Source organism: Cygnus olor, chromosome 13, assembly GCF_009769625.2.
Source record: "Cygnus olor isolate bCygOlo1 chromosome 13, bCygOlo1.pri.v2, whole genome shotgun sequence".
NCBI lineage: Eukaryota > Metazoa > Chordata > Aves > Anseriformes > Anatidae > Cygnus > Cygnus olor.
The window spans coordinates 10,081,919-10,099,644 of record NC_049181.1 but is presented as its reverse complement, the minus strand read 5'-3'; the positions used below and the strand labels follow the sequence as shown (position 1 = coordinate 10,099,644).

At 43.9% G+C, this 17,726-nt stretch overlaps 2 protein-coding genes across 8 annotated transcripts in view; both read right to left on the bottom strand.

Annotated features, from left to right (window-relative positions):
- The window catches only part of TAF1 (TATA-box binding protein associated factor 1), a 32,783-nt gene extending 28,472 nt beyond the window's left edge, over window positions 1-4,311 (bottom strand). For 2 of the 4 annotated variants that reach the window (XM_040572885.1, XM_040572886.1), the window contains exons 1-5: window positions 4,086-4,311; window positions 3,785-3,902; window positions 3,076-3,192; window positions 1,987-2,106; window positions 1,276-1,349 (exon numbers count right to left, since the gene is read on the bottom strand). In XM_040572885.1, the coding sequence (XP_040428819.1) occupies window positions 1,276-1,349; window positions 1,987-2,106; window positions 3,076-3,192; window positions 3,785-3,902; window positions 4,086-4,211 (555 nt within the window). In that variant the 5' untranslated portion in view covers window positions 4,212-4,311. Of the gene's footprint in view, window positions 1-1,275; window positions 1,518-1,986; window positions 2,107-3,075; window positions 3,193-3,784; window positions 3,903-4,085 lie in introns of all 4 variants that reach the window. The other 2 variants (XM_040572883.1, XM_040572884.1) reach the window with 1 other exon arrangement.
- Window positions 4,312-4,629: 318 nt separating this feature from the next.
- On the bottom strand, window positions 4,630-17,176 carry LOC121077273 (rho-related GTP-binding protein RhoG-like). Of its 4 annotated transcripts, none has more exons than XM_040572367.1 (3): window positions 17,045-17,134; window positions 10,843-10,913; window positions 4,630-8,963 (listed from the first exon to the last, which is right to left on the bottom strand). In XM_040572367.1, exon 3 carries the CDS (start codon window positions 8,940-8,942, stop codon window positions 8,367-8,369), a length of 576 nt encoding a protein of 191 aa, XP_040428301.1. In that variant the 5' UTR covers window positions 8,943-8,963; window positions 10,843-10,913; window positions 17,045-17,134; the 3' UTR covers window positions 4,630-8,366. The 4 variants fall into 4 exon arrangements, with proteins under 4 accessions (XP_040428301.1, XP_040428302.1, XP_040428304.1 ...); XM_040572368.1 differs by lacking the exon at window positions 17,045-17,134 and adding an exon at window positions 12,215-12,238; XM_040572370.1 differs by lacking the exon at window positions 10,843-10,913 and having other exon boundaries at window positions 17,045-17,176.
- Between the last annotated feature and the right edge of the window lie 550 nt (window positions 17,177-17,726).

The window sequence follows — 17,726 nt, the reverse complement described above, 5'->3', positions numbered from 1 at the left end:
ACATCTTTGTTACCTGTCTTCCCAAGACTCCCCCAGATTACTTCTTTACCCTCTGGCCAGTTTCAAGGAGCCAAGGGCTAACATCTCAGAGACAGGTAAGCTGCTAACAGCTCAATGAAACAAAGTGTGCTTCTCCATCCACGTGCTCTTTTAAGTTGTTTCATCAAGAAAAACAGTGCTACGTTAACACACACCTTCTCATACATCAACCGATCCTCACAGACAAATGTATAGGATTTCAAGCTTTGCTAGTCCTAGTAGTAATCAAGAATTAATTACGAAAATTTTGCAACACTTACATGCCCCAACTGGGCATGTTCAACATTGAATCAGTCCCTGACATTACATGCTGAGCACCAAAGAAATGAATATACAAATAACTGATTTTAAAAAAAAGGTAACAGAAAACACCAAATATGCTAAAGCTAAGACAGCATCAAGTGCTTCAGAGGAAGATAAGGTCTAACTTCTGTGTTAAAGATTCACATGGATTTCTAATAGACAGAGGTTAGCTAACATGTTAAAACATGATATTTAAATACGTAAGTTGCTTGTCTTATACAAAGACTAGGATGGAAGCATGCATAAATCCAAGTTATCCCAGCTGACAACCATCTGTTTGGCAACCATAAGCTTGTCTTTACTCTCCTTCCCCTTCCACATTTCTTCTCCTCTTGACAGCTTTAAAAGTTTCAAAAATAATTATTGAAATACATCAACATTTGCTATTTGAGAGCATTTTTAGAAGTATTGAAATAAATTTGCTTAGTAATAAAAGGAAAGAGCTAAGATTTTGCAAAGAGTTGAGAGTTAAAATCATTCTTTCAACCAACTTGATATTGTTCTCATCTCTGTTCCATACTCAGAGTGGTTCTGAGGGAGAATTAAGTAAAGGATACAGACTTTGCAAATTTTTTTCAAGAAGTCCACAAGTTCAGAACAGCATGAAGGGAGGCACATATATGGCAGAAATGCCAGAAAGCAGAAAAACAATTTTCACAAACAGGTCTGCACTGTGGTCTTGGAGAGCAGCAAACATTATTTCACACCCTGATTTATTTGACACTTTTTATGAGGTTCTTTCAGATGTCAGGAAAAGCATTACGCATTAAGCAGCCTGGAAACAGCACAACACAGAAACTGAAACAGAAACTATCAAGATGAGCAAGACCATCTAAGCAATTTCCTACTACATACCCTTAATACTACACGATTTATTCTTAGAGGGCTCATATGATAGAGTTGCTGTCACTTTCACATATTTTTTTACAATACCTTGCCTGGCCGAAATTCCGGGAAGAGCTCTGTAACACTTGGCAACAGTTTGGTAGCATCTCGCTGCATGATTCCTGCAAGAGGAAGTGTGAGTTTGCCTTCCTTGGATTCTGCCTGCCTGGCTTCTTGAGGTCCCATCTCTGACTCAGAATCAGAGCTGCTGCTGAAATCCACCTTGTCGGAGGCAGCAGAGGAAGGAGCAATGATGGAGGGCAAAATGATACCGTCTCCATCTTCAGATACTACAATAGAACAAGCACCTTATAAACAAACAGGTTTCCTCCCTGTCCCCTAGTACAAACCCATAATGCCACATCTACTTTTTATACCAAGTTATGCAAAAATCAAGCCTCTGTAGGTGTTACGAGTACCATTCTGGTATAACCTTTCATTTTATCCTAAGCGTTCCAGGTGAATTTCCCAGCCACAACTGAGAGGATGAGATAAAAAAAAAAAGCAATTTGATTGTGAAAAATCAGTATTTTAACAGTCATTAGAAATATAATACTTTACCCTGTATTTTATACATGAGCTCATCTCAGACAGTCCTATAACACTGTGTAACAGGATAAAGACCCACCTTCAGATGCAGTCTGCAGATAGAATTTTGAAGATGGATGGGTCCTTGCCACAGAATGAACTGCTACACAGCAACGTTTGCTTCCTTCAGACATTCACATTGCCAGAGGGAAGAAGAAAGTCCTCACTCACCAGTGGAAGCTGCATCCTTTTCATCTTCTTTCTTTCCAGGTACTGGAGGCGGTGGTGGTGGCGGCATCAGCTTGGAATCAATATCTTCACAGTCGGCATCATAATCATCCTCATCTTCATCTAACCAGTCAGAAGACAAGACTGCACATTAAGCTGACAATAAAAGGGAACCAGACAACCTTCCCACCTGTACTATCTCATACCTGTCCCAACCTGCTGAGAAGACCACGTCCCCTCATTAGCTTAGCGAGGAGACCATTCTTATTTCATAACTAGATGCAAACCTCTTACCAGTTCAGCTTCCTGCACATGCATTTGTAATATTGGAACTTAAGAAAGAGTGGGATGGGGGAGAAAAAGGTAAGTTGACAGAAAGCAGACTGCAGCACTTATAATACATATGTATATATATTCTGCTATTCACATTTTGTAGAGAGAATAAAGCTGCTAAAGATGTAAGAAAAATGCGGTCAACTTTACATCCAACCCGCCACAATATGACAACAGAAAGGTTAAGTGTAAAGCAGCTTTCAGGAAAAACAAAGATTTATCATTTGCACTTGCAGCTCCTAAAAGGGAAAAGCCTGTTTCTGTTAGACAGAGATCTCTGGGACCAACAACAGAACTGAAGTGCCTTCTGGAGAAAGTCATTTTAGAAAAAGCAATCGGGGTAAAAGGGGAGAGAGAGGTTATGGTTGAAGTTACTCTCCAAGGGATCAAGACCTCAACTCTATCTTTGATTATCTCTGAGAAACACCTGACCTCCCACATAACTCTTTTCCTAAGAACACAGGTTAAAGAAATATCAGCAGGTATCAGTATTCTCTACAGGAGACCCCATGGCAAAAGGTTGCTGGTTTCCTCTTCAGAGCGTAGTTTAACTCTGATGAAGAACTCATTTCTTAAAAAAGGAAGGTATTAAGCAGTAGCTTTATCCAGTGAACATGGTTTCAACAAAGCTTATATTGGATTCTTGAAACAATGAGCAAAAAGGCACAACAACACACATTTAACAGAACCAGCGTGTTTCGGAGCAATTGCTCCAAAACACATCCTACTAGCTAGAGCTGTAATGCTAAAGCCATTTACCTGGTCTTCGAACTGGCTGCAGGCTGCCCATTGCCTGCTTATACCTACGGCTTTCATCTTCTGCCACTTCATTAATATCTGAATAATCAACAGCGTCTTCTGTGCTCTTAACCCAACCTACGAAGAAAAATATCTAGTCACACAAAGTTTTATCTTGATGGATATTACTAACATCTGACTTTGCTACGTACTTATGAATCCTTCCCCTATACTTCCTTTTTCTTAGAGGAATAAAAACATTTGATTAACTTTTCCCAAGAGAACATTTTCCCTTTATTCCAACCAAAATCTCCAAGAGCTCTGAATTTCACCTCAAATTTGATAAGTAACCAGCTTTGGCAAAGGAAACACTTTCCGATTACTCAATGAAACTGTTTAACAAGATCTGAAATAAAAGAATCATAACAAGAGACTGTGCATCAAATAGACTTGTAAGAGTTTAATGCAGGGAAAAACAGAATAAATGTATTTATGAGCAGGAAGAGACAAAGAGCAGTGAAAAATATTAATTATAAAAGAGAGCGTGTGCACAAGGGGCCGGGAGGTAAGGTGGGAATCACTGTGGCAAGAGAAGGAAGGCCAGGCCCTTGGCAGAGGACCCGTGAGCAGTGCTGGTCGCAGCGCAGACCACCTCGGTGCACTTCTCCCCCCCTGAGCGGGGCCGTGACCCTGCAGCCCCCCGCCAGGCGCCCGGTGCCCGGTGCCTAACCTTCCTCGTCCAGGTGGGCTCCGTCCGCCTCCGGGCTGTCGTCCTCGCTGGCGGTGATCTCGGTGATGAGGTTGCCCAGCCCCAGGGCCCCCAGCCCGGCCAGGTGCTTCTTGGACTCCTGGGGACACCAGAGCCGCGGCCCAGCTCGGAGGGGCCCCTCCGCCGCCCCGAGCGCCCCGGTCCCTGCTCGGCACCCGCCGCCCCGCCGCCGCCCGCCCCGGCCCGGGGCCGCCCCTCAGCTCAGCCCCGCCGCCGGGCTCCCGGTGCCGTCGCTCCCCTCAGGCGCCCCGGCCCGCCGCACCTTGTCGAGGACGCTGTCCCCCTCCAGCTGCCCCGCCTCGTTGATGTTGCCGAAGAGGAAGCCGGCCAGCGAGAAGGGCTCGGCGCGCCCGCCATCCGCCTCCTCCTCGCTCTCCGAGTCCGACATCGCGGCGGCGGCGGCGGCGGCGGCGCCGGGACGGAAACGGAAACCGGGGCCCGGGCGGCGCAGGGAGCCGGCGGCACAGCGGCCCCGCGCGGCCCCAACGGGAGCGCGCACACCCCAGGCGCAGACCCACACACAGCCCCACACACCCCACAAAAAACCCCACACACCGCCCCAACCCCACACACCGCCCCCCACACACCCCCAACCCCCCACGCACCCCCAACCCCACACACCGCCCCCCACGCACCCCCAACCCCCCCAACCCCACACACCGCCCCCCACGCACCCCGAACCCCCCCCACGCACCCCCAACCCCAGTCCCGTACCCCCTCCAGGCAACGGAGGCCGAGGAGGAGAGAGCCGCCTCCACACCAGCCCCGTTACAAAGCAGGGAATGAGCTAACAGCAGAGCCACGGAGATGAGGAGAGGTTTTATTACAATTTAATTTCGCATAATTTAAAAAAAAAAATCTTTTAAAACTGTTAGCTGTAATACAAATTCTTTTATAGTATAAAATCAAGTCGCCAGTGTATGTATCAGTACCACACTTAGTCTTGGGCTCCCGCCGGGACGGGCAGCGCCGGGGCGAACCCTTCTTCCAGACATCCTCCGCTCCTCCAGGCGAGCCCAAGCAGCACCAAGGTTCCTACAGAGCAAGGTTTAGCACTCGACAAAGCACGGTGAGGCTTCTCTAGTTTAAATTCCGTATAAATAGCGACAGCTGTAAACTGAAGAAAGCACTTACACACCTAAACACGCCTCGTAGCATCCTTCGGACGCAGAATTCCTGAACTGCTCGATGCCGTGTGGATGGCCACAACTGCGTCTTCAAAATGCTTAGGTATGTGAGAAATGATTCATAAGCCGAAAGATTAAAACCAGTCTCTTCACAGAGAGCCTCTTCTGTGAATTATGACATACGTGCTGCATTTCCACTAAGTAAACAAATGAAAGAATGTTGAACAGTTCGGGAAACCCTCACGACTTAACTCTGGGGTACCCTGATCTTCTGAACAGACAAAATCCAGCCACGTGATTGTGTGAAGCATTTGTTACCTGTCCACAGGAAAAAAAATGGGAAGAAGGGGATGGATTGCAGACTGAAGCACTGGGCTACTTACAATGAAATGCACCAGAAATTGTAGGAAAAAAAGATCATCATAAACTGAGAATGCCAACCGCATGGAAAAGCTCATTGGATTTGTGCGCTCCTGAAGGTCATTCTCATGAAAAACAGACACTGGAATAAATCAGCTGTCAACCAGCAGGATTTTTGCTCCTGACAGAAAGATACAAATACAAGGCACCTAAATGACTATTGATGAGGTACTCTGAAATCAGTAAAAAGCTTCTGAAGTTGCTCGAAGTTCACTTTCTGTTCATTTTCCTCACTATTGTGTTAATATCCTCAGTACTGCTGTGCAATCTATTTATTAAGTAATCTAGATGGGGATAAAGTGTTCTAGTATCGTGTAAGCAATAATGTAATCAATTCAAATAAATTGATTTAGTAGAATTTTATCTCACCATACCCTCTTCCAGTTAACACCAGGACAGCGGCTCTGTGAGCCTACAGAAACAGGCTGTGTGCAACCATACTTGCTCACAGGACTTCATCTGCAAAATTATTGTCATCCAGTTAGGAATAGCCACAAAAGATGCAGAACTACAAGATTTCAGTATGTAAAGAAGTAAAAACTTTTAAAAACAGTAGTAGCTTCAGTACAAAATTGCAAGTTTGTGTAGCAAAAAAAAAAAAAAAAAAAAAAAGAGGTGCCTGTTGTTGACATCAAAAGCCTATTTAAGAGCAGTTCAAATATATCACAAAGTTTTTAAAGTACATCTCAATTAAGCAGAGGTTATGGGCTTGCACCAGGGTAACTAGACTGTTGATTTAAGCCTGACCTGCATTATAAAAACATGTGCACTGGCTTAAATAAATATATCTTAAACATGATAAATTCTATTTACTCTGTTACTGAAATTTACCTACAGAAAATAATCTTGCCTTACAAGGCACAGGATTAATTGCTGCCAGCAAGTCAAGCCCACAGTAAAGGCATATTACTGAAGAAAAGGCAGAGCATGGTGAGCAGAGGTTTCCTCACTGAAATACTCCTACTCCCTCGCAGCCTGCGGGGCACTACGGTAGGAGCCACATCCGGACCAGCACTTCTTCTACAAGTGCAAAAGATGCAACGACACTCCAGACAATGGCACTTGGTGAAGAAAAATATGCAGAAGTCTCCAGGTTTCTGCAAACATCACGTGCTACGGGCGTTTTGGTGTTGCCTGCCATCAGGCAATGTATGAAACTCAGTACTGTTTTACTAGCCGCTTATACCAATACCTGAATTAACTGCGGTTTACATCTATGGGCTGCAGCTTGCTAAAGCAGTACCTGTACGAGCATACATCCAATACACAAAAATTGCGGTTAGTGTCAGCAACAGTTAAAACAGCTGAAGAAAGGCACATCCTCTTCAAAGAGGGGAATAAGGGCACAAATATGAATGTGTTTATCTACCTGTATTTTTTTTTGTATCAGATAAAGCAAGGTCAAATTAACACAAGATCCCTAATAACCTTGTTGATATATTTTGTCCTCTTGCTGAAATGAGGCTTTTTTTTTTTTCTGACCAGGGTATACACAGTGCAGTTTTGCATGTGTGGGAATCACAAGAAAGCAAGTTCTGAATTACCAATCGAGGCTGCATCTGGACAAAGACAGTACTGTCAACCTCAGACAACAAAGCCCAGTCCAGCACCATTGGTTTCACACAAAGCATCTTTGAAGCATGCTGCTTTCATACTACCAAGCTGGAAGGTTAAGACTAAGGAAGGTTTCATGCGCTCACTCCTCAGCTGGTCCCAGAATCACACACAAAAAACAGTGAACATCCTGAAAATAAAAGCCAGCTGTCACTCACTAGAGCTGCTAGAGAAAGTTTAAAAAAAGAGAACATAAATAGAACTTCAGTTACAACAGTCTATAATAACTGATCACCTTGCAGAGGGGAGAAAATTGCCCAGGTAAACCTATCCAGTGACTGGCTAACCATTACAAACTTAACTGAAACCATCAGAAGAAATAAGCGTTTCTGTTTCCTGTAAACAGAACATCCAAATTTTCTGTTGATGATCTCCCAGAAAAACAACAAAGGAATTGCTGTAAAATCTCAGGTGGTCGCTCCAAGAACATTAAAAAGTGAAGCAATGAATTCTTCAAGAGAAAATGGGCTTCTACCAAGTCTTTCGGATTCATCAAAGGGAGAGTGGGATTACACTGAAAAGCTCACTTTGAGACTAAGTGTGATCCCAACTATCTCAGTCAGCCCAAGATCATTAAGTTTATTCCCAGGGTGTTAAGTCTCTTTGGAGAGTGAAATAAAACCTTATCTTGGTTTAGAAGATTATGGAAGACTTGCATCTAAACTACTCTTTCACCTCTCCATTTTGACAGCATAAAAATCACTCGTTCAAGGGATTCATCGTTATTACCCTAAGTTCCTTAGGTTAGGAGAAATCATCTCCTGCTTCTATTAACAAAATAACTGCAGGTGTTCCCTGGGTCCTGCTTATTGGGTTAAACATGTCTTATGTTAACTCTTCATATAAATGGTCACAGTTCACTTTAAGGTGAGTCTCGGTAATATTTCAGGCATTTCTGCATGTAAACAAATTGTTTTCAAGCTCTGAATTGGCAAACAACTGGACAGCCAGATGTGTGTAAAAACCAGTTTGATCTGTACATAAGGGATGGGAAAAGCAGCAGCTATGCTTAAAGCAAAGTTATCAGAATTTGTGCTTTTCAGCAAGTCTAGTAACTGATGGGTATCTAGTAAAGGCGTCTGGCTTCAACGACATCCCTTCTTTTCTTTTCCTCCACTAAGTAAGAACAGAAGCCAAATGATCCCTGGAGAAGCTGGAGACTGGAACTTTAGAAATTAAGTATATATTTGACCTCTCAGTTGGAAAAAAAAACTATTTTGTTTCAGTTTCCCTGAAGCAATAAGACTGCAAGAATATTCTTTGCATAATCCATTTCTGCTTAGAGCTGCTAGTGCAAGATGCAAATCTTCAATTTAACGCATTAAAAAGCCCTCCAAAACTCTAGTCACTATTCAACTTTGAACATCCACCACCCGAGGTAATTACAATAAGACACATTTTCTTGTGTTCTTCTTTGTCACAGGATACAGAACTGCACGAACAGCTTCAGCAAACACCTCCCGAACACCCTCCTGATTCAACGCTGAGCACTCCAAATATTTGACTGCTCCAATTTGTTTAGCCAGTGAAGTCCCCTGTTGCGGGGTAGTGGGAGCCAAGCTTTGCTCTTTCAACTTTTTAACTGTTTCCAGGTCGTTTCTCAAGTCTCTCTTCGTGCCCACTAAAAGAATGGGAACATTAGGACAGTGGTGAGAAACTTCAGGGTGCCATTTGTGCCTCACATTTGCATAGGAAGAGGGGCTACCAATGGAGAAACAGATGACAAATACATTGGTTTGAGGATACGAGAGTGTGCGCAGACGGTCGTATTCCTCCTGGCCTGCAGTGTCCCAGAGATTCAGGCTAACCGTCCGGCCATCAACAGTCATTTGGGCACTATAGTTGTCAAACACAGTAGGGATGTACTCTTCGGGGAAGGCATTGGTGGTATAGCTGATGAGAAGACAAGTTTTTCCCACAGCGCCATCTCCAACAACTACGCACTTTATAGTCTGCATTCTTTACCCAGAAACAAAGTCCTGCGCAAAGCAAGAGAACAAGTTAGAAAAAGCACGCTCAACGACAATCATTTTTAATAGATGCTTTTGCAAGTGTTTTTAACATTGCTAACAATTTCTTATCACAGCCAGACATATTCAGTGTCTCAGAAGCCATTATGAAGAGCTCAGAGGCTAGAAAGACAATAGTGAAACAGAGATGCAACAAGTTGAAAGCTCAGTGACAACTGGCTGCTCTCCAACCACATAAGTGCAAATTAGCCAAATTCCCACAGTCTTGCCTTACGGCCAGACAGTTTCCCACAGGCAAGAGGGACAAGTCCTTAGGAAATACCTGCAAGCGGAAAAGGATCGTGATCTGACGCCCAGTAACAAGATACTCTGTCATCTGTAAGTCCACACACACTCTAAATTGACACTTCTTGCCTATGTATTCTACTGCCTAGGAAGTTTAGCACAAAGAAAGGTCCGAAAAGTATGCAATAAGCCAAGATATCAATTGCTGGGTTGCACTGCTACTGTTTACTACAGTAATTCACTCGACTCACAATCAGACCTCAAGCACCTACATTATTCAGAAAACACAAGACAAAAGGTTCAGACAGCAGCACAGCACATACAAGAAAAGCTGTTCTTTGAAATACAACTAGAAATGGTATCCAGATTAGAATACATGAAGAATTTTTCTAAAGAGGTCAAGAACAGATTATTCTCACTAATTGGTGACAGAACAAGCAAAACTTAATAGGCTTGAAGTAAAATAAAGCAAGCTCATATCAAGCATTAGAAAAAACACGCTGTAAGAGATCAGCAATCAAACAGCCTTCCTGGGCAGGCTGTGGAAATGTTACCAGAGATATGTGATGCTTAAAGGCCTTCTTATCCCTTTCTTGAAATGTAAGGAATAGGTTTGATAATCAAGTGGATATAGACTAAAACTCGATTCATTCTAACCTTTTATTACATGAACAGGAACTTTCATGTTCCTGTTCATAAACACTATGGAACAACTACAAGCACAGTCATTTGTTGCTCATTTCTGTGCTAGAGCTTCCACTGCTAGCCTGAGCAAGAAGGAACATGCATCTGCCTTCTCACCCAAATGCCTTTGAGGTACTATCAGTAATCCCCAACTCGCAACCAGCACCAAATATGCTGCTTCAAACAGAAGAAACAACTAGTAGGAGGGACTACATTGCACATTCCAGAAAAATCACAACTCCAACAGCATCAAAATTGCAAAGGAAATATGAAAACAAGCAACAGTGAAGTACTTCGCTAATAAGACGTCACAAAATCCCTTTCCTCCAAATTCTCCTTCAAGACCATTCAAACAAATAAACAGCTTGTTACTATTAAGTCTAGCTCTGTCCTTTTTGACAAAGTTTGTATCTATAAACTGTTATCATCCCCCTGGGAGCACACATGATTCTTCTGTACTAGGTGAAAATAAACTACCTTAAGCTTTGGCATTGCAGCAGGCTACTCAAGTGAGTGGTATTGCTTTCGGTCACTACAACGTACACTGCTTAAGGAAATATAAATATATGTACGCACTCGCTATTAAAAAGCGGTCAGTTGTGGGAAGCAGTGCTGAAACCTTGCACCAGAAAGACTCAGCAGGATGTGCGAGGGGAGGAATTTGGAAGAAACAAGCAGCAGAAAGATGCAGAAGCAGTTTATCCTTTTTGAAAAGGGCAGGAATTAAATTGCTTGAACATCATGAATCACCTGAAATGAAATCTGACAGGTACTTTTGAGCTTTGGCAGAAAAGCATACGTGTGCATTTCATCATACATCAGAAACATCAGTCATCCTTCAAGGCGAGAGTCAAATGTAAAGAGAGAGGCATGCCACTGGAAATCGTAAAGGTAATCAATAAAAAAGAAGAGCACTGACCAGCAATAACCAACAGCAGGACTGCATATATTATTCCAGAGCAGTTGCACCAAGATTTTCATTTAAGGGGGCTAGAAGAAAAACAAAAAAAAACAAAACAAAGGTAAAAATCTAACAAATTAGAGGCTTAGAAACATTAGTTGCATTTTGCAAAACCAAGAGTTGAAATTTTCTTTAATATAAAACTACCAAAATCGTTACAAATGAAACATTTTCAGCATTTTATTATTAAGAGGTTGAACACTGCTCCTAACAGCATACAAGGTAGCATTTCTGAACACAGAGGGTCTAAGGGTTACAAAACAGTGACAGAAGAGGGGATGTATCCCAGCGCCATAGCACTGCTGTATCCCGTGTAACTCGCTGTCCCAGGCTCGCCCCCTGCCCTCCCTGCGGGGCACGCTGCCCGCTCTGCGGCTCTGGCACGCTCCCCTCAGCGCCGAGGCTGCCTTCAGACCTTCCCAAGCGCCGTGTTCCCTCCCCGGCCAGGCAGCAGCCCACCTTCTCAGCCGTGACGGCACACTAAAACAGGCTGAGGAGTCCTTTCACCCAGTTGCCTGAGCATCAGCGGTTGGTGCTGCCAAGCCACGGGTACGACACGGTGGGAGCGGATCGCGGAGGAGGGGAGCACCGGCAGCTGCCAAGGGCAGCAGCACTGAACTGCAGCAGAGAGCAGGTTTTAGGGTTAATTCCTGCGTTTCCTACGTTTACTTCAAACCACTGAATTAAGTCCTGCGTCACAAACTTTAGCGGTGACCAGGAATTTCAGAGCAGAAGATGATTTCCAAACGAAGTACCTACGCAACAGCCAGCTGTTCTGATCACTTGGTGAAAAGCGCCATCACGGAGGTGGCGGAGCTAAGTCGGACACGTGCATTCAAAACCCGTAAGAGAAGTCTCACGGAGAATGAGACACACAAAGCCTTTTATATGCCCAGTTCCTAGTTTCTAAAATAGATAAATTGCAAAGCCTTGGAAACAGCTCTCTCTTTAAAACACAAACCACGAGCTCCCCCAAGGGCTCACGTAGCTATTCATTTCTGCACAGGATTTTTCACAGAAAGGCAAGATAACCCAGAATTGCATCACTACCCACACCTACCAGGCACCAGTACTGTAACACAACGCGGGCAGTTTCTTATATTGGCACACTACAATGCCACGCGTTCCCTGTACCATGGGAAGATATAATAGCTTGATTCAATCTCATTAAAATTTTCTAAAGAAAGCGTGTTATTTGGAGATTATTTTGGCTGGGTTTTTATTTAAGAGGTCTTTGCAGCTTTCGGTTTGGAACACAGTAGTAAGGTAACAAAAAAAAAAAAGCCTGGAATACGAATAACGCTCTTACGGCGTTAAGATCTTGAATTACCTGGCCGCAGCTTCACTTTTAGAAGAGCAACAGTTGCAATAGGAAGTAACTCCATGCAAAAATGCCATACCATCAGGCTAAGTATGAACTATTCAAATATGATTAAAGAGCCTGTGGGCTCTTAAGTATGCTTCCCTGCAGGGCTCCTTTAAAGTAGGTTCTCTTAGCTGAAAGGATTCGTGTGTGGCATATGCAGACTAGAAAAACAAACAGACCAGGATACAAAATTTAGTACTAAAACAAAGCGTTTAGAAAATTAATCAAAAGAAAGGGTAGAAAGATGCTCCCACTCTCCAGAAACCTGTAGGCTGTGAGCAGGTGTAGCTTGGTTAAAGATTTACATGTGGAAGACAAAGGATTTTTTAATTTAAGCCACAACCAAACAAACAGTATTACCTCCATCTAGCCTTTTATATTAAATCCACAATCTCTGCTCAACATGTACAGAGTCTCTATTTATTTCTGCTTGTAAACAATTTGCATAACAACAAAACTCATAAGAAAGCAAGAAGCTGAGGTCCAAATTTGAGAGGAAATTTCTTTTTTCTCAAGCACCTTGGAACTTGGCACTGCGTGCTACATGAATATATGCTAGCAATAAAAAACACCATACTCCCCGATCAATCATCACCAACAAACATTACAAAGAGCAGGAAAATTAGTGTAGGGTTTGCTTTTTTTAAAAAAAAAGCTTTAAAAGAATTCTGGGGGAAAAAATTTAGAGAGTAAAACATATACAACAGGTAAAAAGGAGAACTGAAAAAAGAGAAAAATACAGACGACCACATCAACGCATCAAAAGCAAGACTCAGAATTTAGAAACAGAAAGCTAGGCACGAGCTTCAAAGTGAAGTTTAAAGGTTACTTGGCAAGAGAAAGGAGTCAACAGAAAGTCCAAAGTAGTGAGAGGTAATTCTGGTTGCTGAGTCCTGCCAGAGAAAGCACTTTGATTACAGTTAAGGCAGAAGATCATCAGAACATGAAGAGTTCTAACAGTTACAGCAGAACGGGAATAATTTTCAAGGAATTTAAAAAAAAAAAACAACACACATTACCCCACAGAGAAGTGTTGTACAAAAATACATAGAGAAGTTATTTCTATCTTATCCATCAATGCCTCTGAATTACCAAACTGGCATTCCAGCTGGGGTTAGCTTCCTCCTCAGAGGATGCTGCAAAGTCTGCTTTCACTGTCTGCACACCTGGCGTTTCCTTTGGAATGTGCAAGATTTCAATCGACATGTCGAGACATCGTCTGGAGAGCTGCTCCCGTTCTGACCTAATTACATATTTTTGGGTATCGCTAACACGGACAGCTTGCTCTCCTGTAACCCAGCAGGACTTCTGCAGGAGAAATTCACTGTTTGGGTTCCAGCTCCCTCTCCCCACAAAGCTATCATAAGTGAAATTGAATAACTTCATATTACCTCAAAACATTTTTGAGGGAGAGCAAAATGTTCTCTTCAATATGTCTGAAGGAACGTTCCCAATTGAGAGAAGGGAGAAAACAGTGAGAGAAAACAGAGAGGCAACACAACTGAATTCTTCTGGGGCTTTCTAGATTGATACTTTTTTATACTTCCTGCACTTTGAAAAATTCTTGGCAGAGGAACTGTTTCTTAGCAGGATATGTCTCTGCCCTCGCTCCGTTAACACTAGACGCCTCTGTAGGTGGATTTTAGCTTTGATACTGCTCTTTGATAACCTTGTTTTCAAAGAGTTTGTCAGGTTTTCTACAACTCTCTCTCCAGTTTGGACAGGGCCACATTTTGGCCAAACATGAGCAGAAAAAGCACCAGGAGTTCAGCAGAAGTCACCTGTACTAAGCTGTATTGTTCTATTCACCACCTTTGATCAATCCCTCCCAGTTTTGCAGACTCAGAAGTTTGATACTGCTTTATCTGGAGCAAGCAGAAGTTCAGAAATCTAAACAACATAATTGCTCATTTTCCAGTAACAAAAATTTCAGAGATGATTCACGCCGAATCACGCCGAAATCAGGCAGAACCTTTCAACAATAAACTGCAGCTCTAACTATATCCTAACATCCTCACCCATACAAAGGAGCCTAAAAGATTTTTGATTTGTGCAACTTAGCCGCCAGATCTAACAGGGAAGATAAAAGGGGCTTTCAGTAGTCTAATCGAGACTGTGTTACTATTCCATAACAGCTCAGCTTACTCTCCATTGTTTTAGGCAAGCGCTAAACGAGTGGACAAGTGCCAAACTTGAGCATGCATGCCAAGAAAGAGTAAAAAAAGCTAAATAGGAGACCTCTTCCCTAATACCCTGACTACTCCTTCAGCAATGAATGACCTACTTGGACTTCTGAACGCCTTTCAAAGTTTTCACACCGCTTTCTGTCCTGCCATTTACCTGTACGGCAAAAGAAACAAAAGATCCAACAGCCCGAGTGGCAGCAGAGGGGAAAGAAATTACCGAGCCCTGCCAGATTCCAGCAGCGCAGCAGAACCACCAGCCCACGACCCAGAGCTCCAAGTGCTGTGAACAGCAGAACCAAGGGAGCTCGCTTCTGTGGAGCTTCAAGTTCAGCTTCCACACACACTGCTGATGTCTAACAAGAGCACAATTCACCCGTCTCAGTGCGGACACGATAAAGACCTTCCTATTTTTCACCAAATAAATAAACAAATAAAGAATTGTTTCTAAGCTAAAGGAAACTTCCCAAAACCTTTCAAATAATGTTTTTAAGACCTATATCCCTACCAAATTAGGCTGAAATTGGTTTACCCATTTACTTTTTTTTTTTTTTTTTAAAAAGGAAGAAACACAAACTTCACCATATAATCAGTATTTCTTAGGGAACCACGGAGAAAACAGTGTTCTGCATGAGCTATTCAGGCACCTCACCCACACAAACCTCAATGCTTCAATACTCTTACTACAGGCACTCATACCCCAGATTTTATAGGAGAGTAGCGATATGAGTGACCAAATATCAATGAACTTAAGTTGTATGAATCCAAGATTACAATGTGTTAGAAACAAGCCAATGAAACAGCTGCACAACTGTGAAATAAGACTACACCAAAGCGCAGCTGTACGGGAACTAAAAACTAGAACATCAGTAGGTATCCAAATCCCCACAGTATATGAAAATGAAATGCATCCTGCCATAATCAGAAGCTGCAGAGTATTAAACTTGATGTCCTTGCAACCACATGCAAAAGCATGGACTTGTCACGATGGTACCCTTTAGAACTTGTTTAAACAAAACGCCCCTAATGTGCTTCAAGGGTGGTCACAGTAAAGGCGTAGGACCAGGAGCTGGGACGGCAGGGTTCCACACCCAGATCCACTGCACTCCTCCTGGGAGATGCAGGCAACTTGCAGAGGTCCTGGGTATCACATACACCGACCACTTTTTATAGGTCCTTCCTAGCTTCTACAGATTTATTCAGTACTGACTGTTAAAGGAAAAAAGACAGTACCTCAGTGACTAAGTTCTGCTAGAAGAATTAAGGACATTACGGGATGAATGACAAATCCAGTTAAAGCCACCCTCGTTTTGATTTGAGGTGGGAGGAAAAAAAAACAGCTGTTAGTCTACCTTCCTATCACCTTGTCACCCCGCATTCCTTGGGAGTATAAACACTGTTTTCAAGAGAAATTGGAAGAGAGCCACTGTTGTATCTGAGGGGTAACATGTATACTGAGAAAATCTGGACTTCCTCAAAAATAAAAGCCCCCACACTTTTTTGATTCGCTTTTGATTCACTTTTGATTTCTCCTCTTCTACCCCCAAATTTCACTGGGAAGTAAAACAAACAAAAAAATGCCCTTGGTCAATCAATAACAGTTTTCAAAAGTCTCTTTAAATAGTTTTGATACAATTAAAACACAAGTTCAAGCATGCATTCAGTGGGTATTTTATCATGGCTTCTGTGCTACAGCATTGCCCTATTTGCCAGTCTTATTTGTATCAAGTATTGCAGTTCTAAAAAGAGAGCAGAAGTTACCAGTGAGAAAGGAGTGCCTCAGCAGTCCACCAGATTTACCATACGGACATAGGAATGTAAAGTAAATAAATAAAATACTCCTTTTAACAATACAAAACCTCTATAATAAAGGCCATCAAATTGTGTCAAAACATTAGGACAGAAAAATCACAACCTCATCATGAAAGCAAATCAAACTGTGCATTCCCCTACCAATGGCAAACCACATATTTCATTGTTTTTCCAACATGTCTGTGAAGTTCCTCCTATGAACACTTAAAAGCTTCTTTTTTATGGAAACAGCTCAAAAGCCAAAATGACAAATAATGCCTCATAGCTGTCAGTTCCCTATAGAGACCTGAGTGCAACTGTACGCTGGCAAACTGGCCAAACACAGTCTTCACGCCAGATGTAAATTACATAGCATAGAAGAGAACTTAGAGTTTTTAAAAGCAAAAAACAGGCTTGGGACAAGCAGGACACACCTAATGAACCAGGCACAAGGAGCGCCACACTCCAGTGCAAGACACGTGCTGTAAGCACAGGGTACACACAACGAACAAAAGCATTTAAAGCTTTTTTTTCTTCCTAACTCAGAGTAAATACGGTGGAAATCACAAGTGCTTATAAAGAGTAAACAGACGCTGACTATTCACCGGCTCTTTTAAAGGAAAGAACAAAGGGATGCCAAATTAAATCAGAAGGAGGGAGGCTCAGAACAAATAAGAGGTAGCGTGTCTTCTGCCAGCCCGAGGTGAAGCTAGGAATTCCTCGCTGCGGGACGTTACAGCTACCGAGAGTTTACAGAACTCAGGCGGAGAGCCATTAAGCTCGTGGAAGATCTGCACAGCAGGCCTGACCGAGACAATACCTGTGCCTCCCGAAATCACTCGTCGAAGGCTGCGAGAACGTTTTCGGACAGCGTTTTCCTCCAGCCTTGTGCTCTTCTCGAGACAGGAACGTGGCGGGGATTTTTGGGTAGATCACGTACGACCACTCCTCTGCGCCCCTGTGAAGGAAGAAAACACTTAGTATTGAAGCCGGAGACCTCTGCGAGAAGGGAACTCACCCCGTGCCCACCTATTATCGCCCCCCCGTGCGCGGAGCCCCCAGCCCGGCCGCGAGCTGCCCTGCGGAAGAGGAAAGCCGAGGACCTGCCGGCGGGGCCGCCGCACTTCCTGCACATCTCCCCGCAGGAAACCGGCCCGGGGACGAGCTCAGCCCGAGCCGTCGCCGTGCCCTCCCCGCACCTCCGAATTCCCCTTCGGAGACGCCCCCCGGGCCCTGCCCCAGCACCCCCGGAGGCTGCTCCTCGCTGCCCTGAGGGAAGCCGCCGCTCCCGGTACCCCCCCGGTGCCCCCCCCCCCCGGTGCCCCCCTTCCCCTTCCTGCCCCCCTCCCTGCTCCTCCTTCCCCTCAGCGGCCAGGCAAACCCCGCCGGGGCCCCGCCTCCCTCCCCTCAGGGCCCGGCGCGGGGCAGGGGCCGCGCTCACCTCAGGGCCGCCCGGTGCCCGCTGCTCCCGGGGCGGCGGCGGCGGCGGCAGCGAACCCGGG